This window comes from Arachis stenosperma, chromosome 3 (genome assembly GCF_014773155.1).
Source record: "Arachis stenosperma cultivar V10309 chromosome 3, arast.V10309.gnm1.PFL2, whole genome shotgun sequence".
Classification (NCBI taxonomy): Eukaryota; Viridiplantae; Streptophyta; class Magnoliopsida; order Fabales; family Fabaceae; genus Arachis; species Arachis stenosperma.
The window spans coordinates 171,085,897-171,111,733 of NC_080379.1; the positions used below are offsets into that span (position 1 = coordinate 171,085,897).

At 35.2% G+C, this 25,837-nt stretch overlaps 1 protein-coding gene across 3 annotated transcripts; it reads left to right on the plus strand.

Annotated features, from left to right (window-relative positions):
- Positions 1–16,746: 16,746 nt before the first annotated feature.
- LOC130968186 (uncharacterized) lies at positions 16,747–25,221 on the plus strand. Of its 3 annotated transcripts, none has more exons than XM_057893341.1 (4): positions 16,747–17,422; positions 17,658–18,626; positions 22,439–23,633; positions 23,902–25,221. In XM_057893341.1, the coding sequence occupies exons 2-4, from the start codon at positions 18,549–18,551 to the stop codon at positions 24,390–24,392; spliced, it is 1,764 nt and encodes a 587-aa protein (XP_057749324.1). In that variant the 5' UTR covers positions 16,747–17,422; positions 17,658–18,548; the 3' UTR covers positions 24,393–25,221. The 3 variants fall into 3 exon arrangements, with proteins under 3 accessions (XP_057749324.1, XP_057749323.1, XP_057749325.1); XM_057893340.1 differs by having other exon boundaries at positions 16,747–17,288; XM_057893342.1 differs by having other exon boundaries at positions 16,747–17,149.
- Positions 25,222–25,837: the final 616 nt, after the last annotated feature.

Below are 25,837 nucleotides of genomic sequence, written 5' to 3' on the forward strand. Positions count from 1 at the left end.
AGGGTAGAAGAAGTGATTGGCTGGGGTAGCGCCACGTGTAAATGGCAGTTGTAATGGGAACCAACGCACATGTGCTTTTGCAAATGGCTTCCCATCCTTCACTTGCTCTCCTGGCGCATCTTTCTACTTTCAGCAAGGTTTTAAAGTTCCAATAATTTTATCAAATATATAAATATATTTATAAATTATAAAAAAACTGTAATTAATCTTTTATTTAAGTCTATTATAATTTTAATATATTTTTGTAATTGTTTAATTTTCGATTTTTCAATTTTTTTTATTTTAATTAATTTTTTTCTTGTGTGATGCCAAATTAATTTTTTTATATTAATACATTTATGAAATAACTATCATTTTTTCCTTAACTGTTTTTAGATTCATCCTTTTTAATTTACTTTAACTCATATTTTATAGAAAAAATATACTTTTTAATTATATCTTGATATTTAATTTTAATTTTTACTCAATTATATTATCCATAATTTTAGATATTTAACAAATAAAGTAATAAAACAAGTAGATTTAGAAATGGCAAAATTTTTCGAGACGTAGAGATCCCTGTAAGCACTATCCCGAATAAAAATCTGACTGTAAAATTTTTTTTCTACGGAGATGGAGATGAGGACAAAATTCTTCCGAAGCAGATGTGGGGATTCCTGTCCCATTCCCGCCAATTCCAAAAATTCATAAATTTATTTATATATATATATATATGGTAAATACTAAATTGGTACTCGAAAGATTCTGGCGTTGACAAAATGGTATCTAACTTTTGCTATTGACAAAATGGTCCCTAAAAAATTTTAAAATTCGACAAACGTGTCTCTGAGCTCGCTGAAACAAATCTCTGGCGAGCACAATGCTAACAAGGCCACCGTATTTTGGTGACCTAACAAACCACTACCTAAACCTTAATCCCGCCCTTTCCAACGTAGACTCCCCCTCCATCTCCCTCCCCATCACAGCCCTTCCCCTACCCAATGCAACTCCCTCCCTCTCTCTCCCCATCACAGTCCCCCAACGCACACTCCCCCTTCCCTTTCCCTCCCATCGCAACCCCCTAACTCCAATGCACACTCCCTCCTTCCCTCTCCCTCTCCCTCCCCATCACATCCCCCTCCCCAACGTATACTCACTATCCCTCCCTCAATACCATTACTCGCAGCAACAACAACCTCAACATCAACAGCAACAATAACTTCCACCACTCACAGCAACAGCAACAATAATCACAACGGCAAGAGCACTATCAAGGACCATCACCACCACTATCGAGGCCACAACAAGGTTTGGAACAGCCACATTCTCTCAGCACCTCAATTGCGCCGCTCTTCTGCACATATAATTGCCTCTGAAACAAGAAAATTGGAAATGAAGCAACATTTTCAATTGGATAGCGAGGCCCGTAGATCCTAGTAAAGAAAAATAGAAAACCATCAGCGAAAGCGACAACGTTGGCCTGAGACTGAACGACAGCGGTGTCCTGAGACTGAGCGGCAGCAATGTCCTGTGACGTATGCAATGGGGAGGAAGGAGAAGAAGTGCGACGGAGTGGGCTAAACCACCAGGTTTTAGCTACTTGTAGAAGTTGTGGCGGTGTTGAGGGAGGGAGAGAGAGTGTGTGTTGGGGAGGAGTGTTGCAATGGGAGGGAGAAGGAAGAGGGAAGGCTGCGATGGAAATGAGATAGATGGGGGGGAGGGATTAGGGTTTGTGGGGTGGTTTGCCAGATCATCAAAATACAGTGGTCATGTCAGTATTGTACTTGTCGGAGATTTGCTCCGGTGAGTTCGAGAACACGCTTGTCAAATTTTAAAACCTTTTAGGGACCATTTTGTCAATAGCAAAATCAGGTATCACTTTGTTAGTGGCAAAATTTTTCGAATATTGATTTGGTATTTACTTCTCTCTCTCTTTCTCTCTCTCTCTCTCTCTCTCTCTCTCTCTCTCTATACTCCATCCAACCTCTCTGTAGCCACCTCCTCGCCACTCTCTCGTCTCACCGCATTGTCACCCTCACCGTTCCATCACCCTCACTGCATCGTTCTCTATATGTGCGGCGTTCCTTTCCACAACTCTGTCGTCGTGTCCATTCTCCTATCTGTTGCCGTGTCCCCCACCTCGTCCACTGCTCTATGCTCTGACTCGCCGTGGCGTCCTTTACTATGTCATTTTGAAAGAAGACATCATCTTATCGTTTAGACTTTTTATATAAAATCTTGCTGTTTTGTATAGGATGGATACTTTTAATTCTATTCCTATGAAAATTAATAATTAGTCAGGACTATCAGAGAAATGAGGAATAGGATTCCCCCAAAAAAATGAGACCCTGTAGAAAATGAGGATGGAGAGCAATATTCCCTCATGAAGAACGAGAATTAAAGTTATCATTTTAATTTGTCAAAAATTTTAAAAATATTCTTAAATTTTAATTTGCTTCAATTTTATTTCAAAAGTTTTTTATTTGCATCAAATATCTCTAATAATTAAATTTTAAAAAAATTTAAAACTAATCTAACAATAATGCATGATAACTATCTCTGATTTATTTGTATTAATAATTGTTCTTGTAAAATTGTTGTTGCATTGATCCTGAATTTTTTAAAAAATTAGCCTTTTGAAATATATTTAATGCAAATCCAATATCTCTAAAACAAAATTGTAACAAAATAAAATTTAAAAATATTTTTAAAATTATTAACAAATTTTAAAAATAAAAATATACTTTTTCCTAAAATATTAAAAGAAACATACAAAATATAAGAACTAAAACAGTAGTCAATACCTCCCCTTTAAAACGCACCTAGTTATTTAATTGCTGGATATATGTTTATACAAAATTAACATTACCTTACACAATAATATCAGTCTATATGGTCCATGACTTCAACTTGCATCTTCACTGAAGAATAGAGCATCTGAACCAAAGTATTAATTCTTTTAAGTTGACATAAAGTAACTTTAAAACTTAGATTTTGGGCATAGAAATCTTATTAGCCGAATGTCATTAGCTATCCAAGTAACATTTACGGAGTAAAACCCAAAAATAGGGAACATACTGAGTCACGTAGCAGTCAACAGCCTAACTGAGTTGACTATTAAGTATCAAGTAACAGTGTAACATTCTCTTTCCCTAAAAAAAAAGATTAATTAATTTTGAAGTAGTTCTATAAAGAAAACATATATAGGTCCTGTTTATATTTGGAAAAATTGGCTAGATTTGCCATGGTCTTCACCTATGCCAATATTTACAAACATTCAAAATTCAAATACTCGCTTTTGCATACAGCCTGTGTCAACGTATATATACTGTTCAAAATTCAAATACGAACTTTTGGGCGACTTTGACATTGTGTAAGGTCACATAGACAATCATATGTACTCATGTTAGTTATTTAATTTTAAGATTTGTAGGTATTATAATTTTTAATAAATCACTTAACTATGGTCATTTTTATTAAATTATATAATTGTATAATTTATTTCTTCAATTATTATATATCTTACAACATATAGTATTCTGACAATAAAAATATTAGTTTAGTGTATTTTAATACTAGTATGTATATCTTTTTTTTCTCAAAATATTTTAAAAAATACTTCTTTGAAATTATATGAAAATTCATATTTATGACTAAATTCTATAAATTGTCAATCATTCTAATAAATATAATTTATAATATTTTTATTGTATATCAACCTTAATTAATATGATTTGCAAATAAAATATATACATCTCGTTGTTTGAATTAATTAGTAAAATATCCATTTTAATGAATAAAACCTACAAATAATATCAATGTATTATATTATCTTACAACAGATAATATTTTGGCGCAAAAATACCGACCTAGCGCATTTTGGTGTGAGTATGCATACCTTTCTCGAACTCTTTTTCCTCAACTTTACCACTACACAATTTTACACATAATCAAAGCCCTATCATATATTTTTATATTATTCACAAAAGCACTTTGTGTCTCTCCTTCTAATCCTGACATAACATTCTGCATCCTCCAAACTAGCACCTTAGATATGACCTTATACACGCAACCCACCATGCTAATTGGTCGAAGGTCTTTGATTTCTTTAACTCCAACAAACTTTGGTGCCAAAGCCAACCAAGTAACATTTGAATCTCTAAGGTAGCATTTGGTCGAGAGACAAAGATAGAAAGAGACAAAGATTGAAATAAATCTCAGTATTCTCTTTGGTGCAAAATGGGAGACAGAAATTGAAACAAGAATGAAACTCTAATTTAATTTGCATAAGGGGTAAAATTGAAATTAATTAATTAAAATGAGGGTATTTTAGGTATAAAATATTATTAAAATTTTAGACTCCATCTCTAAAAATTTTAGTCTCCTGTGCCCCCACTTTTTGGAGGTACTGAAATATTGAAATTTTGGAGACAGAGACAGAAATTTTAGTACCAGTCTCTGAACTAACAAACAGATACCGAATCTCAATCTTTTAGTCTCTGTCTCAGTACCTCAAAATAGTTGACTAAAAAAATCTCATCACCACTACATTGAACACTCCGCTAGTGTCTTTTTTTTAATAAATTATCTAAAGATATTTCTTTAGGTTTTTTTATTTTTTTAGCTTTTTTTTTTACGATAATATAATTCTTTTTTTGTGTGCACGGAATGCTTTTTTTTTGTGTTTTTTTAATGGACACTAAATATTCCAATTTAACTTGTACAAAAACTTGAATTAGAAAGTAATGGTAAGAGTTTCTTCAAAGAATCCTAATATTATGGAAAGAAAAGGAAATCACAAATAGTAAGAAAATAATAAATAATAAAAGAGATAATAACAATAAGAAATAAAAAAGGACGGAGAAATACACAAAGATGAACAATGAACAACTCAGGAAATGATGCAGATTTTTTTTAATTATGATAAAGAAGAACAAATATAGATTAACAAGGACTAATCAAATACCTGAAATCTAATACCAAATGATACGGAACGAATTGGGGTTACATTCCGTATAAAGGTCTTTGTCTGCAAAACCACCATAGGAACGCACACCAGAACCAATGTCCCTCGTTGCGTTCGTTGTCGTTCTTCCATTAGTGAGAATGGCAACCGTTGACAAAGAATTTGGATGGCTGCCCCCGCCGACAACGTCATGGATCGCACCACCTCCCTCACCTGTATCAGTCGCGGGTGCGTGCGACCTCCATTCACCATTTCTTGTTAAAACCGCCCCCTCTCCGAGGTGTGACTTCCTCTACTCGGTCAGCCTCTACCATCGATGGTTCTGCCTGCGCCACCGTGGAGCTGTGCATCATCACCGCACATCCTTTCCCCTATCGCATATTCTTTGGGTCTCACAATGTGAATATATGCCGACCCATGGGTCTCCCAATCCGCTCAACTTCAAGTCCAGCAACAATTCTAGCATTTGGGCCTATTTATTTTTGGCCCAACAGACTCTTCTTAGTCTTATTTATGTTAATATGGTCATCAATATTATTGGTATGCACAATTTCATTGGGCTTCATAGCACCTAAACTTCTTTTATTATTACTCGTTATTTCTAACTTAGCTACCACATGACGTCTATCATAATCCCACGATAATGTTCTATCCGAATTAGCATCTGCGTTATTGGTAGGATATTTCGTTAAATCAGCCTTCCTCATAACTGAATTGATTGCCTTAATTGTCGTGTATGCCGTTTCTTGATTTGAGAATTCATTCCTCCATTCAATCAAATCTTCATAGTAAATTACAACTTTACCCTTTCATTGTTCTTCCTCTCTAACCGTATGCACCACCATCTCTACCGCTGCATCCCATTCCAACAACAGCGGTTTATTCCCATTTCCGTCATCTTTACTTTTATCTTGCCCAGTTATATATCTTCCTCTCATGATGACCCTACTGTTTTCTTCTATATCATCCATCATCACATAACACACTGAACCATATACCTCGCTTTTAACTTCCTTAATAAACACATCGAATTCACTTATGCCTATGATAATGTGTATCCATTCGTTACACACACACACACACACACACACACACACACACACACACACAAGTACTCGTCCAACACTAAATGACAAACAGGATTTTGTTACTTTGTCACACTTCACCATCTCACCCCACTGTCCACCAATAGTTCAGAATGTATCTTTTGACCAAGCATGTAGGGAAACTCTAAAGCATTCTAGCTACACCCTTATATTTTTGCTACGTTCATTCTCTTTTCATCTCCATACGCTATGAAAAATCTTCAACGGACCATCCATGCTAAGTGTGAGCGCTTCTTTCGCACTTCGAACGCTATAAAAGGCCAGCAACGCTTTGTAGTCTCCCATCTCATGAACCTTGACTACGTGAAGCCAATCCTTTCGAACTATTGCATTCAACATGCCGAAGTTTATAGCTTTTGTCGTACCCCCAATAATACTCTTCTGCAACCTATTGAAGTTATTTCTTGCCACCGAGACTTCTACTTTCTTTCTCCACCCATTTTTATTTGGATCCTTCATATTTTTTATCTTTTTCCCACTTTCCACACAATGAAGTAATAATAATAAATTATCTAAACATATTTTTTTTAGGTTTTTCTGATATTTTTTTATGATAACACAATTCTTTTTTTTTTTGCATTGAATACTTTTTTTTTTGCTGTATTTTTTTGGACACTAAGTATTTCAATTTAACATGTACAAAAAGTTAAATTAGAAGGTAATGGTAAGAGTTCCTTCAAAGAAACCTAATGTTATGGGAAAACAAAAAGAAACCACGAATAGTAAGAAAATAATAAACAATAAGGAACAAAGAGATTCGAAGGAAGACACGAAGATGAACAATGGATGACACATGAAATGACACGATTTTTTTTAATTAGGATAAAGAAGAACAAATGTAAATTAACAATGATTGATCTAATACCTGAAATTTGATAGCAAATGATACAGAACATATCAGGGTTACGTTCCGTATCAGGGTCATTGTGTTGTATCATATGAAAGCAAATAGATATACCATACCATTCTTCTGCTTTCGTGACAGATATGTCACTGATCCACCCCGTCCAAGTAAAAAGCTATATAATTCTTGCTATGATATATTTTTTAGTAGCCTGTCCATAAAAAAAGTAAAAGATTTCTTCTCCAAACAAAAATACTCTTAATTTCAAACTTTTAGATCCTTGCCTTAGTATTGTGGTTGTCTAACCTTACCCCTCTATCTTTCTTGTCCTCTCTTTCTCTCATCTCTCTTACAACCAAAATTATAAATCATTAATTTCACATTAAAAAGTTTTTCAAAACTCCTTTGTATTTAAATGTTGATTATCTATCTATACGAATAATTTAATGGCAACATTTTATTCTTCTTAGTCTTAATAGTTGATCATCCTTATCACTTGATTAGATCCCTGAGATCACAAAGATGTTAGTCATGTGTGTGTACTTCGACCTTATAAGAGAATGATACTTTTATAACACACACAATATAGTAGCTTCAGTTAATACAAGATTAAAAAAATGGGGGAAGGAGTGGGTACATCTAGCAATATACAACTGAGAAATTTGAATCTTTTAAATAGTCAAACTTTTTAATTTTTGGAAGAAAAAAAAAGAAATAACTAATAGATATTTGAAACTGAACATTCAAAATACACACTATACCCTAGATTAGTCTATATCTACTAACCTCCAATATCTAATCCAAGATTTTCATAGCCGCTAGTATTAAATCAAAGAGTCAGAAGGATAGAATTGAAACTCTATACCTAAACCTAATAGCAGGAGAGAAATATAGTAAAGAGATGTGAAAAATAACACGTACATTAAGATCTAAACCCTAACCTAATAGTGTCAGAAAGAAGAGAAAGAGCATGCAATGAGCACATCTAGTATTAGTCTAAATATTATAATTTTAATAAGCGTGTACAACATATTTTAAATATTTAATGCAGGATAGAGCATATTCCGAATGAAAAATATGTCAAAGTAATCTCTTATAGAAAAGTAGATATAGACCATTTATTTCGAATATTATTACCCTAGTACGGACTGATTTGTCATCTATTATCTTCTATCTTTATAGCAGATTATCCTCATTAGCACATTATAAATAATTATTCACTTAAGATCAGTAAAAAAAATATTAGTAAACCTACTTAAGGAATTGAAGCAACCATAACAAAATTATGGAAGGCCAAACAATTATTTGTTTTCAATTATTATTAAAATAGTATATAGGTTAGAGAATCATTTAATGTCATTCATATTTTAAAAACCTACTTAATATTCAAAAATCTATTACTTTAACATATAATTCATTTTTTTACATCCTAAGCCTCGTTCAAATAATTAGTATATTAAGTGAGCAATCTTTTCTATAAATTCTAAACTAGCAGCAATAGATATAAGCAACAAAGAGAATTAGAAGAGAAGCAGTAATAAATATAAACAATAAAAAAAATTGGAAGAGCAGACGAAGAGAGAGAAAAGGAAGAGAGAGAACATGAAGCTAACAAAAACATGGGGTCAATATAAAGGAAAAAGCAAGAATCAAAACAAAAAAAGCCTATGAATAGATCTAGGGATGACAGGCTTAAGTAATGAGTACACTTTTTTGTTTAAATATCATGATTTTATTAGTCTTTCTATATAATTACATTTCCAATAAAAAAATATATCATATTCCAATGAAGATATACACAAGATAAAAAAATAGGAAGGGAGGAATATATATAGTCGTATACAATTGAGAAACTTAAATTTTTGAAATAGTTTAACTTTTTAATTTAAAGGGGAAAATAAAGGAAACAACTAATTGATATTTGAAACTGAACATTAAAAATACATAGTATAAACCCTAGATTAGTCTATACCTACTAACATCCAATATCTAATCCAAGATCTTCATAGCCGCTACTATCAGATAGAAAAATGAGAAGGATAAACTTGGAACCCAATACCCTAACCTAATAATAGGAGAGAAATATATGAAAGAGGGGTGAAAAATAACACGTAAATCAAGACAGTTCCCTAAGTATTCTAATTTAAGTTATACAAAAGGTTGAATTAGAAGGTATTGGTAAGAGTTTCTTCAAAAAAATCTAATGTTATGGAAAAATAAAAGGAAACCACGAATAGTAAGAAAATAATAAAAATAAAAGAGACAATAACAAGAAGGAACAAAAAGACGCGAAGGAAGACACAAAGATGAACAATGGACGACGCAGGGAATGACGCGGTTTTTTTAATTAGGATAAAGAAGATCAAATATAGATTAATAAATGTTAATCTAATACCTGAAATCTGATACCAAATGATACAGAATGTATCAGGATTATGTTCTGTATCAGGGTCTTTGTCTGCAATACCACCACAGGAACACACACCAGAACCAGTGTCCCTTGTTGCGTACGCTATCGTTCTTCCATTAGTGAGCACGACAACCATTGGCAATGAACTTGGATGGCTGCCCCCGCCGACAGCGTCGTGGCTCGTACCACCTCTATTACCGACTCAGTCGTTTGTGCGTGCGACCTACATTCACCATGACCTGGTGAAACCGCCCCCCTCTCCGAGGTGTGACTTCCTTCTACTCGATCAACCTCTACCATCGACGGTTTTGCCTGTGCCACCATGGAGCTATGCATTATCACAGCACATCCTCTCCCCTATCGCATAACCTTGAGGTATCACAATGTGAATATGCCGCCCAATGGGTCTCCCAATCTGCTCAACTTCAAGTCTAGCAACAATTCTAGCATTTTGGCCTATTTATTTTTGACCAAAAAATCTCTTCTTAGCTTTATTTATGTTAATATGGTCATCAATACTATTGGTCTATACAACTTCACTGGGCTTCATATCACCAAAACTCTTTTTATTATTGCTCATTATTTCTAACTCAGCTACCACATGACTTCTATCATAATCCCACAATAATGTTCTATCCAAATTAGCATCCGCGTTATTGGTAAGATATCCCGTTAAATCAGCCTTCTTCATAACTGAATTGGTTGCCTTAATTATCGTGTGTGTCGTTTCCTGATTTGAGAATTCATTCTTCCGTTCAATCAAATCTTCATGGTAAATTACAACTTTACCCTTTCATTGTTCTTCCTCTCTAACCGTATGCACCACCATCTCTACCACTGTATCCCATTCCAACAACAGCAGTTTATTCCCATTTCCATCATCTTTACTTTTATCTTGCCCAGTTATATATCTTCCTCTCATGATGACCCTACTGTTTTCTTCCATATCATCCATCATCACATAACACACTGAGCCATACACCTCGCTTTCAACTTCCTTAATAAACACATCGAATTTACTTATGTCTATGATAATGTGTATCTATTCGTTAATAACATCAAACACACACTCCATTCATTAATAACATCAAACACACACATATATATACTCGTCCAACACTAAATGACAAATAGGATTTTGTTGCTTCGTCACACTTCACCATCTCACCCCACTGTCCACCAATAGTTCAGAATGTATCTTCTGACCAAGCATGTAGAGAAACTCCAAAGCATTCTAGCCACATCCTTCTATTTTTACTTCGTTCATTCTCTTCCCATCTCCATACGCTACGAAAAATCTTTAACAGACTATCCATGTTAAGTGTGAGCGCTTCTTTCGCACTTCGAACGCTATAAAAGGCCAGCAAGGCTTTGTAGTCTCCCATCTCACAAACCTTGACTACGTGAAGTCAGTCCTTTTGAACTATTGCATTGAACATGCCGAAGTTTATAGCTTTCGTCGTGCCCCCAATAATACTCTTCTGCAACCTGTTCAAATTATTTCTTGCCATCGAGACTTCTACTTTCTTTCTCCACCCATTTTCATTTGGACCCTTCATATTTTCTATCTTTTTTCCACTTTTCACACAATGAGATAATAATAATATGAATAATAATAAATTATCTAAAGATATTTTTTTAGGTTTTTCTGATATTTTTTACGGTAACACAATTCTTTTTTTGTGCACTGAATACTTTTTTTTGTTTCGCTATTTTTTTTGGACACTAAGTGTTCCAATTTAACATGTACAAAAATTTGAATTAGAAGGTAATGGTAAGAGTTCTTTCAAAGAAACCTAATGTTATGGGAAAACAAAAGGAAACCACGAATAGTAAGAAAATAGTAAACAATAAAAGAGATAATAACAATAAGGAACAAAGAGAATCGAAGGAAGACACGAAGATGAACAATGGAAGACACAGGGAATAACAAGGTTTTTTTTAATTAGGATAGAGAAGAACAAATATAGATTAACAAGGATTAATTTAATACATGAAATCTGATACCAAATGATACATAACGTATCAGGGTTACGTTTCGTATCAGGGTCTTTGTTTGCAACACCACCACAGGAACGCACACCAGAACCAGTATCCCTCGTTGTGCATGCTGCCGTTCTTTCATTAGTGAGCATGGCAACCATTGGCAATGAACTTGGATGGCTGCCCTCACTGACAGCGTCGTGGCTCTCACCACCTCCCTTACTCGTCTCTGTCGCGTGTGCGTGCAACCTTCATTCACCATCGCCTGTTGAAACCGCCCCCTCTCCGAGGTGTGACTTCTTCTACTCGGTCGGCCTCTACCATCGACGGTTCTGCCAGCACCACTGTGGAGCTGTGATCATCACCGCACATCCTCTTCCCTATCGCACAACCTTGGGGTCTCACAATATGAATATACCGTCCCATGTGTCTCCCAATCCTCTCTACTTCAAGTCCAGCATCAATTCCAGCATTTTGGCGTATTTGTTGTTGGCCCAACAGACTTTTCTTAGCTTTATTTATGTTAATATTGTCATTAATACGATTGGTCTGCACAACTTTATTGGAGTTCATAGCACCCAAACTCCATTTATTATTGCTCGTTATTTCTTACTCAGCTACCACATGACTTCTATCATAATCCCACGATAATGTTCTATTCGAATTAGCATCCGCACTTTTGGTAGGATATCCCACTAAGTCAGCCTTCTTCATAACTGAATTGATTGCCTTAATTGTCGTGTGTGTGTCATTTTCTGATTTGAAAATTCTTTCCTCCAAAGCTCCTTTCCTCTTAATTGCGTGCAATTCATTTCTGTTATTGCTTTCAAAACTCCTCCCTTTGTGATGTATCATATGAAAGCAAATAGGTATACCGTAGCATTCTTCTGCTTTGGTGACAGATATATGTCACTAATCCGCCCCATTTAAGTAAACAAGCTATATAATTCTTGCTACGATATATTTTCTAGTAGCCTGTCCATAAAAAAAGTAAAAGATTTCTTCTCCAAACGAAAATACTCTTCTTGATTTCAAACTCTTAGATCCTTACCTTAGTATTGTGGTTGTCTAACCTTACCCCTCTATCTCTCTTGTCCTTTCTTTCTCTCATCTCTCTTACGACCAAAATTATAAATCATTAATTTCACATTAAGAAATTTTTTAAAACTCCTTTGTATTTAAATGTTGATTATCTATCTATATAAATAATTGATGGCAAAAGTTTATTCTTCTTAGTCTTAATAGTTGATCATCCTTATCACTTGATTAGATCCCTGAGATCACAAAGATGTTAGTCATGTGCGTGTGCTTTGACCTTATAAGAGAATGACACTTTTATAGCACACATAATATAGTAGGTTCAGTTAACACAAGATTAAAAAAATGGGGAGGGCGGGGTATATCTAGCAGTATACAACTGAGAAACTTGAATCTTTTAAATAGTTAAACTTTTTAATTTTTGGAAGAAAAAAAAGAAATAACTAATAGATATTTGAAACTGAACATTCAAAATACACACTATACCCTAGATTAGTCTATATCTACTAACCTCCAATATCTAATCCAAGATCTTTATAACCGCCACTATCAAATCGAAGAGTCAGAAGGATAGAATTGAAACCCTATACCATAATCTAATAACAGGAGAGAAATATAGCAAAGAGATGTGAAAAATAACACGTAAATCAAGATCTAAACCCTAACCTAATAATGTCAGAAGGAAGAGAAAGAGCATGCAATGAGCACATCTAGTATTAGTCTAAATATTATAATTTTAATAAGCGTGTACAACATATTTTAAATATTTAATGCAGGATAGAGCATATTCCGAATGAAAAATATGTCAAAGTAATCTCTTATAGAAAAGTAGATATAGACCATTTATTTCGAATATTATTACCCTAGTACGGACTGATTTGTCATCTATTATCTTCTATCTTTATAGCAGATTATCCTCATTAGCACATTATAAATAATTATTCACTTAAGATCAGTAAAAAAAATATTAGTAAACCTACTTAAAGGAATTGAAGCAACCATAACAAAATTATGGAAGGCCAAACAATTATTTGTTTTCAATTATCATCAAAATAGTATATAGGTTAGAGAATCATTTAATGTCATTCATATTTTAAAAACCTACTTAATATTCAAAATCTATTTCTTGAACATATAATTTATTTTGTTACATCCTAAACCTCATTCAAATAATTAGTATATTAAGTGAGTAATATTCTCTATAAATTCTAAGCTAGCAGCACTAGATATAAGGAACAAATAGAATTAAAAGAGAAGCAGCAATAGATATAAGCAATAAAGAGAATTAGAAGAGCAGACGAAGAGAGAGAAAAGAAAGAAAGAGAACATGAAGCTAACAAAAATATGGGTCAATGTAAGGAAAAAAGCAAGAATTAAAACAAAAAAAAAGCCTATGCATAGATCTAGGGGGTGGCAGGCTTAGGTAATGAGCACACCGTTTTGTTTAAATATCATGATTTTAGTAGGCTTCCAATGAAGATACACACAAGATAAAAAAAAAATGGGAAGGGAGGGATATATCTAGTAGTATACAATTGAGAAACTTAAATTTTTAAAATAGTTAAACTTTTTAATTTAGAAGGGAAAAGAAAGGGAACAACTAATAGATATTTGAAACTGAACATTCAAAATACATAATATAAACTCTAGATTAGTCTATACCTACTAACATCCAATATCTAATCCAAGATCTTCATAGTCACCACTATCAGATAGAAAAATGAGAAGGACAAACTTGGAACCCAATACCCTAACCTAATAATAGGAGAGAAATATACCAAAGAGGTGTGAAAATTAACACTTAAATCAAGATAGCTCCCAAAGTATTGTAATTTAAGTTGTACAAAAGGTTGAATTAGAAGGTAATGGTAAGAGTTCCTTAAAAAAAAAAAACCTAATGTTATGGAAAAACAAAAGGAAATCACGAATATTAAGGAAATAATAAAAATAAAAGAGACAATTACAAGAAGGAACAACAAGAGACGAAGGAAGACACGAAGATGAACAATGGACGACACAGGAAATGATGTGGTTTTTTTAATTAGAATAAAGAAGATCAAATATAGATTAATAAGGGTTAATCTGATACTTGAAATCTGATACCAAATGATACGGAATGTATCAGGATTACGTTATGTATCAGGGTCTTTGTTTGCAACACCACAACAGGAACACACACTAAAACCAGTGTCCTTCGTTGTATACGCTGTCGTTCTTTCATTAGTGAGCACGACAACCATTGGCAATGAACTTGGATGGTTGCCCCGCCGACAGCGTCGTGGCTCGCACCACCTCTCTAACTGACTCAGTGGCGCGTGCGTGCGACCTCCATTCACCATGACCTGTTGAAACCGCCCCCCCCCCCCCCCGAGGTGTGACTTCTTCTACTCGGTTAGTCTCTACCATCGACGGTTCTGCCAATACCACCGTTAAGCTATGCATTATCACCGTACATCCTCTCCCCTATCGCACAGCCTTCGGGTCTGACAATGTGAATATGCCGCCCCATGGGTCTCCCAATCCGCTCCCCTTCAAGTCCAACATCAATTCCAGCATTTGGGCTTATTTGTTGTTGGCCCAACAGACTCTTATTAGCTTTATTTATATTAATATGGTTATTAATACTATTGGTTTGCACAACTTCATTGGGCTTCATAGCACCCAAACTCCTTTTATTATTGCTCGTTATTTCTAACTCAGCTACCACATGACTTTTATCATAATCCCACGATAATATTTTATCAGAATTAGTATCCACGCTATTGGTAGGATATCCCACTAAAATCAATCTTCTTCATAATTGAATTGATTGCCTTAATTGTCGTGTGTGCCGTTTCCTGATTTGAAAATTATTTTCTCCATTCATTCAAATCTTCATGGTAAATTACAACACTACCCTTTCATTGTTCTTCCTCCCTAGCCATCTGCACCACACCACCATCTCTACCGTTGCATCCCATTCCAACAAAAGCGGTGTACTCCCATTTCTACCATCTTTATTTTTATCTTGCCAGTCGTATATCCTCCTCTCATGATGACCCTACTATTTTCTTCCAGATCATCCATCATCACATAATACACTGAACCATATACCTCGCTTCCAACTTTCTTAACAAACACATCGAATCCACTTATGCATATGATAATGTGTATCCATTCTTCAATAATATCAAATATACATGTATCTTTCTGCACTCGTCCAATACTAAATGACAAATAGAATTTTGTTGCTTCGTCACACTTCACCGCCTCACCCCACTGTCCACTAATAGTTCAGAATGTATCTTTTAACTAAGCGTGTAGAGGAACTCCAAAGCATTTTAGCCACATCTATCTATTTTCGCTTCGTTCATTCTCCTCCTATCTCCATATGCTATAAAAATATTCAACAGACCATCCATGTTAAGTGTGAGCGCTTCTTTTGCACTTCGAATGCTATTAAAGGTCAGCAAGGCTTTGTACTCTCACATCTCACGAACCTTGACTACGTGAAGCTAGTCCTTTCGAACTGTTGCGTTCAACATGCCGAAGTCTATAGCTTTCGTCGTGACCCCAATAATACACTTCTGCAACTAGCTCAAGTTATTTCTTTCCATCGAGACTTCTACTTTCTTTCTCCACCCATTTCCATGTGGATCCTTCATGTTTTCTATCTTTTTCCTACTTTCCACGTGATCCCCTCCCAGAATAAGATTTTTCCCACGTTCGAATACTCCATCATTTGCATGCCTCATAATAGCTTCAACGTCTATCACGTTCTTCTCTTGAGTATTAATCTCCCTCGTATATTTAGCTTGTCTCATAAAAATCTCATTTCTTCTTAATCGTGTGCAATTCATTTCTGTTATTGCTTTCAAAACTTCTCCTTTTATGGTGTATCGTATGAAAGCAAATAGGTATACCATACCATTTTTCTATTTTTGTGACAAACATATGTCATTGATCCGCTTCATCCAAGTAAACAAGCTATATAATTCTTGCTTCAATATATTTTCTAGTAGCCTGTCCATAAAAATAGTAAAAGATTCATTCTCCAAACGAAAATACTTTTCTCGGTTCCAGACACTTATATCCTTGTCCTAGTGTTGTGGTTGTCTAACCCTATCCTTCTATCTCTCTCGTTCTCTCTCTCATCTCTCTTACCACCAAAATTATAAATAATTAATTTCACATTATGAAATTTTTTTAAAATCATTTGTATTTAAATGTTGACTATCTATCTATACAAATAATTTGATGGCAAAAGTTTATTCTTCTTAGTCTTAATAGTTGATCACCCTTATCACTTGATTAGATCCCTCATATCACAAAGATGTTGGTCATGTGCATGTGCTTCGGCCTTATGGTTTCCCTTTCTTGCCCCTTTTCTTTTGTTACAATTTCGGGTATTTAGGTTTTCAAATGTTTTTGTTTTTCTTCTTCCAATCCTTCTCGCGTGTAACTTCCGAACTCAGGAACAACACCTCCCCCTTAGAGCCCATTAGGAATAGAGAAAGAGCAAAGAAAGCAAGAAAAAAAAATAAATAAATAACCTAGCAATAATTATAGATTTTATATACGAGAGACAACACGATACACAATTACTCAAAGCACACAAACGCATACACCCCATAACCAAAGGAAGAGAGAGAAAGAGAGAGAAAGAGAGAGAGAGAGGAGAAAAGAAGCAGTGGGAAAAAACACAAAAGAGAACCAAAAACCCAGAATCTAGAAAGGGAGCAAGAAACAGCTCTATCATATCACATAGCATACCAAATTCAACACAACACAGAACAAGAGAAAGAGAAGGGAAAAAAAAGGAAAAGAAAGAAAGAAAAAAAAAAGTACTTCCTTCAAAAAAAAAATATTTTTTATAGAATATTATACCATTTATTAAGATTGTTATTTTTGGTGTATTCGTGTTTCCTGTGAAGAGAGGTAGAGATCTTGTCCTCCTACAATGTCCACTTTGTAGCGGGCAAGGTAATCTCTTCCAGCAAAATTTCCTCTTCTAATCTCTTTCACCAATCGAAATTTCACGTTTTTTTTGTTTTCTCGTTAACGCTTCGAATCAGAGCTTCTTTTCCCCCTTTTGATCGATACCCATTATTGCTTAGGTACCTAAAAGTGTTCGATTCTCTTTATTCCGTTTCAATTTTGCTGCTTTTTAATGCGCTTTCTTTCTTCTTCCTTTGTTTTTTTGGTATTATTCTCTCCACCGGGGAAGGAGGGGTTTTATTCAACGAACGTTTTCCAGAATTGGGATTAGGGTTTTCTTTCTATGCGAGTGTCTTTTGACGGGTATGTATGTATACTCAACTTGTTTGGTTTGGTGGATTTTCCTTTTTCTAGGGTTTCTTTGGATCGAAGCTCGGCAGTTGCGGAATTTGGAAATTTTCCGAGTGATTAGGGTTTTGATCAGAGTGTGTGATTCAACGGAAGACTGAGGGTTGCTCCTTCGTGAAATGGGCATGAGCTCTAGTCTCTTCAAGGGTTCAAATTGTGGATTTGGGGCTAAGGTGTTTGATCATTTGCACTTGGAGATTGCTTAAGATGGGGATGAACATTGCTACTATGAGCATGGAAGAGGATTGTCTATATCAGTAACAGTGATCAAGATTTTGAGAACGGATTTTTGAAACAGTACAAAAAGCCTTTCCCAGTCTTTCATTTTTGGTGTTCCCTTGTTCAGTCTTAGCTGGGGAATCGTTTTGGTTTCTGGCCTTGGCACGGAGGAAAAGTTGATCATTCTTTGTTTATAGTCGAGGAAACACAGAGGATCTGATTTTGGTGGTCCATTATTGTTTCTGAAGAAACCCTTTTGGATTGACATTGTTAGGGTGAGCTTAATACCATACCATAGTCCATAGTGCTCCCAAACTTATACTGATTGGGTTTGTGTTGAATCCTCATCTGTGGTTGCACTAGGACTTTACTGAGTTAGACTTAGATTGAGTAGTTGCTGTGCTCCGCAGTTTTGAATTAAGTTCCGAATAATAGTTTGAGCTGTTTTCATATTTTGGTGAAGGAAAGCAAAGCTTGGTGGTTTCCGAAATCCGTGTTTCTAGTGAGCAAGAGGTTTATGGAGGAATATTAAAACTGGAAATGAGTGTGATGACATGGTGCATGGACAGGAGCATAGTTGCTGTTTCGTTCCCTTTCTGGAACATTGCTGCTGGAAACTAATTGAAGCACTCTCAATTTTGGAAGGATTTTGCACTGGGCATATCTGGATTTTGTGCAATGTCGCGGTGCTTTCCATTTCCACCACCAGGATATGAAAAGGAAGCTAGAACAGATGAAGTAGACTTGTTAAAAAAGGTTATTATACTTTTTAATTCTATATTCACATGGAGTTTGACAATGTTAATTTGCATGATTATGTACATGAGACATTGGAGGAGACTAAGTGCTGTCATGCATTCTTGCTCAATTTAATCATAATATTGGATAATTTTCATGCCAAGTAATAATGAATTTGTTGCTTAGAGTCCACTACATAGGCTCTATCAAACAACAACAACAAAGCCTTGTCCCACTACGTGGTCTTTCAAACAATGACATACAAACCATTAGTAGAAAGGTATTGTTTAATTGGGGGTATGGATCCAATTTAGGATGATTAAAGATTACATCACAAATTCACAAAGGATTTTTGTTTTTTTGTTTTTTGGGAGAAAAGGGAGGGGGGGGGGGGGGGTAAGACACATAGAGAGTGTGAGAACAGAGTACAACTAAGTTCATATCATACTGAATTTGATAGTTTAATTTTTTTTCCTGCATGGACCAGTGGGGTTTGTTCATCTTGGTTTATGGAAGTTTTCGTTCATTTATGATATACTACTTCCCATAGTTGCATGTCATGTCAAATGTTCACTTTGTCATCTTATATGCTTATGTGATTCATGCTATATTTTTCTGTGTTTTGTCTGAAATACTTCTGGGCTGTGTCCAAAATCCAATTTTGGACAGTTTGGTGGAAGTGCATTGCTGATTATATAAGTTCCAAAGAGGATTGAGTGTAGAAATTATGTTCTTGCTGCTCTAGGAGCAAGGATATTTTGAACATTGTATGTATATCCTGTTCTATGCACATTGATCTCCTCACAAGTTTCATTAAATCCTCATTGTTATCTTGTCTTTCCCTGGAAACCAACATAGTTTAATTATTTTGATAGAAAACCATTGAGATTTATTATTCCCTTGTAAAACAGATATCTACTTTCATATTAAATTGATAATAGTGTTGATGTATCATTTGATTCATAGCTGCCTATAATAGTATTTAGCATGCTTGACAAAGTAAACACATATAGTGCAGTCATTCATACTACCATGCAAATTACTACTTTTGTTTTGGATTTTTGCTGGTTTTGCAGGGGAGTAGGTGCAGGTTCTCTAACCATAGGTTGTGATTTATGTGATGAGTGCTTTTGTTGTAAAACAGTTATCTTTGTGTTTGATGTTCTGTCTTCCGATTTAAAATAGTATGCCACGTTACCTATTTAAGCAAGGATCAGTATTGTTTGAGAGCAATGTTTTTTTTTTATTTCTTGCTTCTGTCACATGGAATAAAGCCTGATTTTCAAATTTTTGGGTGGCCTACATAGATATACATCCTTCTTGTATGTTCTAACAATCATATTCTGCTGACTGATGTGGAATGATAGGATTTAGAGCGCTTTTGGTTGAAGGATACTGACAACCATTTGGGGAAAAGATCTAAAGGTTTTATGACCTGATCTTGCATATGATAGGAAACTTTAAAAGACTGGCCATGTTGACATAATAATAACAGCTTTTTGAAGTTTCAAAGACAGGCCACTGTTTGAAATGCCCTGTGTGTGTATTTTTAACTTAAGCCTAATCTGATGTGTATTCTAATATGGCACTAAAAACTTTGAAATAACTGCTGTTAGCTAAACCATACACTGGTCAAAAGGGGATCTAAATATCGGTTTGGTAAGCGAGAATGAGAATTTTAAAGCTGGTGTATTTTTTTTGTTGTGTTTGGGGGGGGGGGTATAGAATTTGGAAACTAAGGGACAGTTATAGAATCATGTGAGAGTTCAACAAATGCAAAAGTTCCTTTTTTAGAACTTTTTCATAAATAAAAACTAAAAATCAATGTTCCTTGTTTTGAACTTATTTATTTGTAATCTCCCCTTCCCCTACCACACGGGGAATAATTGAAATGTGCCATATGATTGGTGTCCCAATCTCTCCTCCTCTAATAGGGTTGGTTAACAGGATGGTTCCTTGTTTCAATCTGTGGTAGGATCCCTTTTTTTGGGGGGGTTTTTTTGGGGTGGGTATTGAATTTGGAAACTAAGGGACAGTTATGGAATCATGTGAGAGTTCAACAAATGCAAAAGTTCCTTTTTTGAACTTTTTCATAAATAAAAACTAAAAATCAATGTTCCTTGTTTTCAACTCCTTTATTTGCAATCTCCCCTTCCCCTACCACACGGGGAATAATTGAAATGTGCCATATGATTGGTGTCCCAATCTCTCCTCCTCTAATAGGGTTGGTTAACAGGATGGTTCCCTGTTTCAATCTGTGGTAGGATCCTTGTATCTGTAGCATTCCCTAACAGGTACCTCATGCCTTCAGGTTTGTAGGTAGTCAATTCTTTGCAAGATGAGTTCTAAGGAGAGTTCAGGGTATATCTGATTAAGTACAGTTACTTTACAAAGCTCTTACCTTAAGCAAAGATGATTATGATATTTAGGTTTCTCGTGATTTAGCTGATCAGTGGCTTTTCAATGCCACTTCCCTCTCCAGCTGTACATGCAAAGGACAAAAACGACACCTGAGTAAATTATGTCTTTAAATTCTTAACAGCATATGAGGGAAATATTTTGAGATCAAATGGAAAGTAAAACCAAGTATCTTTTGTTCCTTGAGGGCATTCATTGTGGAGGTTGATTTTATCAAGATCAGTTAGATTAACAAATTGGTTGATATACTGAAGGGATTGTAGGGCAGAATATGGTCTAGTTGTGGAGATTATGACTGTTTGCTTGAATCTTCAACTAATATAAGTGTAAGATATTCAAAGCATGCTGCATCTTAACATGACCTTACATGAAACTGTATTCTTGTAGCTTGATATTATGTGCAATGATCAAGTTCTTAATATGAGTGTTTCTTTAGCCTTAACCTCAATGTTAAATGTTTAATACATACAGAAAGTGAATCTATATGAAGTGCTAATCATTTGACATATGGGATGACAGAAATGACTTTACCAGCAATGCTTTCCTCATTTGAATAATTAAATTTTAAGCTTCTCCTATTTTACTATGCATTGTCAAACAACAATAAAGCCTTATCTCTCTACTCAGTAGGTGGAGTTGTTTACATGAATCAAACAATGACATTGTATCCTACCATAGATTATATCTGTGTTTAACTCATTTTTACTTCTATCCCTTTAAAATTCCCCTCTGCACTAAAATGAAATTATTTTCACATATGAGCTGTTTAATGCTATAGTTTTTAGTTTGTTAAATGCACCATGTAGAAATTTTCTTATTTAGCATTAGGGCTTATCTTGTCACTTCATTTGGTAATGGGTTTGCAAAACCCTCACAAGAAGCTTCAGCTTTACACACAAATATCCTTAGTGAGTCCTAATTTCTAATTTTAAGAATTATATATGTCATTGATCCCATACAGTAGGCTAATATATTAACTGTGGTCTAGATGATTATGTCTTGTGATTAATAAGAAGATTGCACAGGTCTATGTTTGCAGCCTTTATATATGAGCAACAAATTGATCGGGGTTTCACCTATTATCTTGCTCTTTGTTAAGTCAGGCATGATAATATATGAGGGTGTTGCGCTCTGTTTTTAAATCTGGGTTATTACTGGCCATTTATAATTGTCATGTATTGCAAAGGCTGTGAAATATTGTTAATTTGAATGGCCAGGTTTATCCTTTTAGAATGTTCATGCTTCTGTTGAATTGAAATATCTGGTGGTTGAGGCTGCTAAGAAATTTAGGCATTAAAATGAAGTACATGCTTATATTTGATCAAAATATTCTGCCTGTGTGTTGCTCCCAAGTTTGCTTAAATCTGCACCTAAAGTCTGAAATATCTCTTTACACCATGTGATCTTTTCAGGAAAAGCACAAAGAAAAGAAACATAAAAAGGAGAAAAAGGACAAAGAAAAGAAAGAAAGTAAGGAGAAGAGAGAAAAAGAAGGAAGGGATGGAAAACATAAGGAAAAGAAGGACAAAAAGGATAAACACAGAGAAAAGAAGAAAGATAGAGACAAGGACAAGGACAAGGACAAGGACAAGGTCAAGGAGAAGGATAGGGACAAGGCAAAGGTGTTAGATAGAGATAACAGTAAAACAGGTACTGCGGATGACAAAGAATTTCCACGACATGCTGAGGGTCCAAATGTGGGTAAAGCCTACCAAAAGGATTCCAGGCAAAATGATAAGAAGGGTACTCTTGTTGAGGAGAAACCTGCCAAACAGCATACCATTGACAATGGGGAGAAGGCCAGACAAAACAATCATCTGGCTAAGGAGAACAAGGATTCTAAAATCCTCATGGAGTTGGATAGGATGGTTAGGGGTGGTAACGGAGGAGCTGAAAATCATTTGGTTCAGTTCACAGATATAAACCACAGGAAAGAGGAGGAGGCTGTTAGGTTTGTGGGAAAGGGCAGTGGTGCTTGGCTTGATGGTAAGGAAAAACTCAAGGATAAGGCTTTTATTGCTAAGAAGATCGATGCAAAAGGAATCCCGGCTCAAGACCGACCTATTGCAAATGCAGCTGTTCAGAATCATGTTGGAAATTTTCATCCCAGAGTTGATGGAGCACCCAAAGTTTTGGAGAAGAATAGGACTTTGGAAGCTGGAAATATTCATCCCAGATTTGATGGATTATCCAAACTTATGGAGAAAAAAATTGAAAAGACTTTGGAAGCAAGCATTGAAGGGAAAGAGAAGGTTAAGGAAAAGAAAGATGAAGGAAAAGAAAAGGTTAAGGAAAAAAAAGATGAAGGAAAAGAAAAGGTTAAGGAAAAAAAAGATGAAAAACGGAGAGAAAAAAGGAAAGATAGAGAGAAGGAGAAAAAAGGGCATGGAAAGGACAAAGACAGGGACAAAGAGAAGAAAAAAGAGGAGAAAGCTATGGAGCATACCGAAGTTAAAAACATAGAGCTCAATAAATCAAAAGAATGCAACAAAGCTGGTCCTATAGGTTTAAATTCTTTGTCACAAGTCAAGAATGGCCATGAGAATGCTGTTACTGGTGAAAATCCCAAGAAACGAAAGGATGTTGAATCAAATGGAGTTCCACGTGGTGAGTGTTATTTGTGATGCGTTTTGATTACTAAATATTTTCAAATTGTATGTAAATATAAATGGGTTACACCTCTTACCTGGTTTGAATTAATATTGTTTAACACATGGAATAATACCAACATCCCAAGAGAGAATGTGGATTTATGATGATGTCAGATGTTTAGATTGTTATTTTAATTGTAGGTATCTTTTCAGTCACATTGATCTTGGCTCAGTGTTTTGCTGTTGGCTGATGAGTTGTCGTTAACTTTTGAATTTTCTTACAGCCAATGACAATTGGCCTAGTAAGCTGCCAAGACCATCTTCCTCTCACCTGTTCGCCGAAAATGGAAGGATATTGGAACCATGCCAAATTTCCATTCCAAATGCATCTGACAGGCAAGGAGGAGCAGCCCCTAATGTTAAGATAGAAAACAAGGCAGGCAAGATAAACGGCATCATTGCCACTCAGCCGTTTGAAGTTCCCTCAAACAAGAGCCATATTGCTCCTCCTGCACCAGCTGAACCGGTCATTGCAGCAACCATAAAACCCCCTCATCCGGATACCAAGTACCTAAGCCAGGTATATTCAATCCCGAAAATGGAGGAGTGGTCTGGTTTCGATGATCAAGAATGGTTGTTTGGTAGCAGTAATTCTCCAGAAACGAGACGTGTGGTGGGATCTTCAGAGGTTACAGAACCACATCAAGTATGGGCAGAAGGTTTGCACATAGAGCCAGTAGATGTCTTTGCTCTGCCATATGTCATTCCATACTGATTGACTACACGCATGATTGGCACATGATACTTCAATTATATAGTCGGCACGAGGAAACCCTCCTTTCTAGCCCCCTATATGGGACCAAAACTGCAGCACGAGGGAGGAGCTAGGAACTGATTCCAAATTTCTTGAAAGCATTCTTTTGTTATTTGCGCACACACTGCAACAAAGTAACCAGTGACTGCTGATTGCATTGATCTTAAAACTGTCTGGGGTGGTGACTTGTGGAGTCTGACCAATCACTCACCTTGGACCAACTTTGTGTCACTATTAGTTGCATTGTTTGATGCATTGCTGCAGGGCCTGGTTTTGGGGTGCAATTCTTGTTATGCAGCCTTTGCAGGTTGTGGATACTGGGAGAGAGAGGAGAGGAGCGGAAACATGCTAGCTTGTGCATCATCTTGTTTATCTTATTTTTGTTGAGAGCTGAGGCACTGTTTCTAATTGAGGAATGAGAATGTAAGAAAAAGAATACATGTGTGGCCTTGGCAACTCCACCACAATTTTGATTTGTAACATATAGAACTTTCTTTTAAAAGGATATGTATGGTAGAGAAGGGAGCCCCCTCAAAAAAAAAAAAAAAAAAAAAAAAAAATGATCGGATTCATTCATTCAGTATCCTGTAAATTTTATTGGTCGTTTGAATGAGTGTTACTCCTAATATGGTCAAGGTTGATTTGAAATATATTCTTGAATAAAGGTAGCATACACTGGCCAACCCTTTGTCTTGAATTGAATATTTGAGGTGTAGTTGATATGCATTCAACAATGAACACCCTTTGTAATTGTAAGTCACCAAACTAGGTTTTGCAAGTTAGGTTCCTTTTCAGTTTTGGATGACAGGGACGAAAGAGAGAAAATATTACAAATTATAGTAATTAAAATTATAGTTAATAAATTACTATATGTACTCATAAAAGATATAGATATTGATAAATGTATCCATATAAAAATAAAATAATAATTATAATCACGGAAGATGGCTTCCTTCCGTGTGCCAAGAGTACTCGGACGTTGGTTATACAATTGGTCCGTTAGGGTATATTCTTGGAATACGAAAGTTATCTTCTGTGGGTATAATTGTCGTTTTATTCTTATATGAATATATTTGTCAGCATTTATATCTTTTACTTTTATGGATACAAATGGTAATTTATTCTTTTTATAATTTTTCCCAATTTTTTTCTAAGACCCAAGCAACAAGTTTGGCAGAACACACCAACCTCATTAATGATTTATTATGTAGGAGTATATAAATGACTTCATAAGTAAGCTGTAAACCTCTTCAAATTAAGTTCAAGGTGTAAATTTGTCCACCTTAATTTAATTTAATTTAATTTAATACTCCATACAACGAAGCATTTGAGTCAATTAAATACGAAAACTACTTTTTCCCAACCCCTTCTTCCGAATTCATTGCTATTTGGACACCCTCAAATAC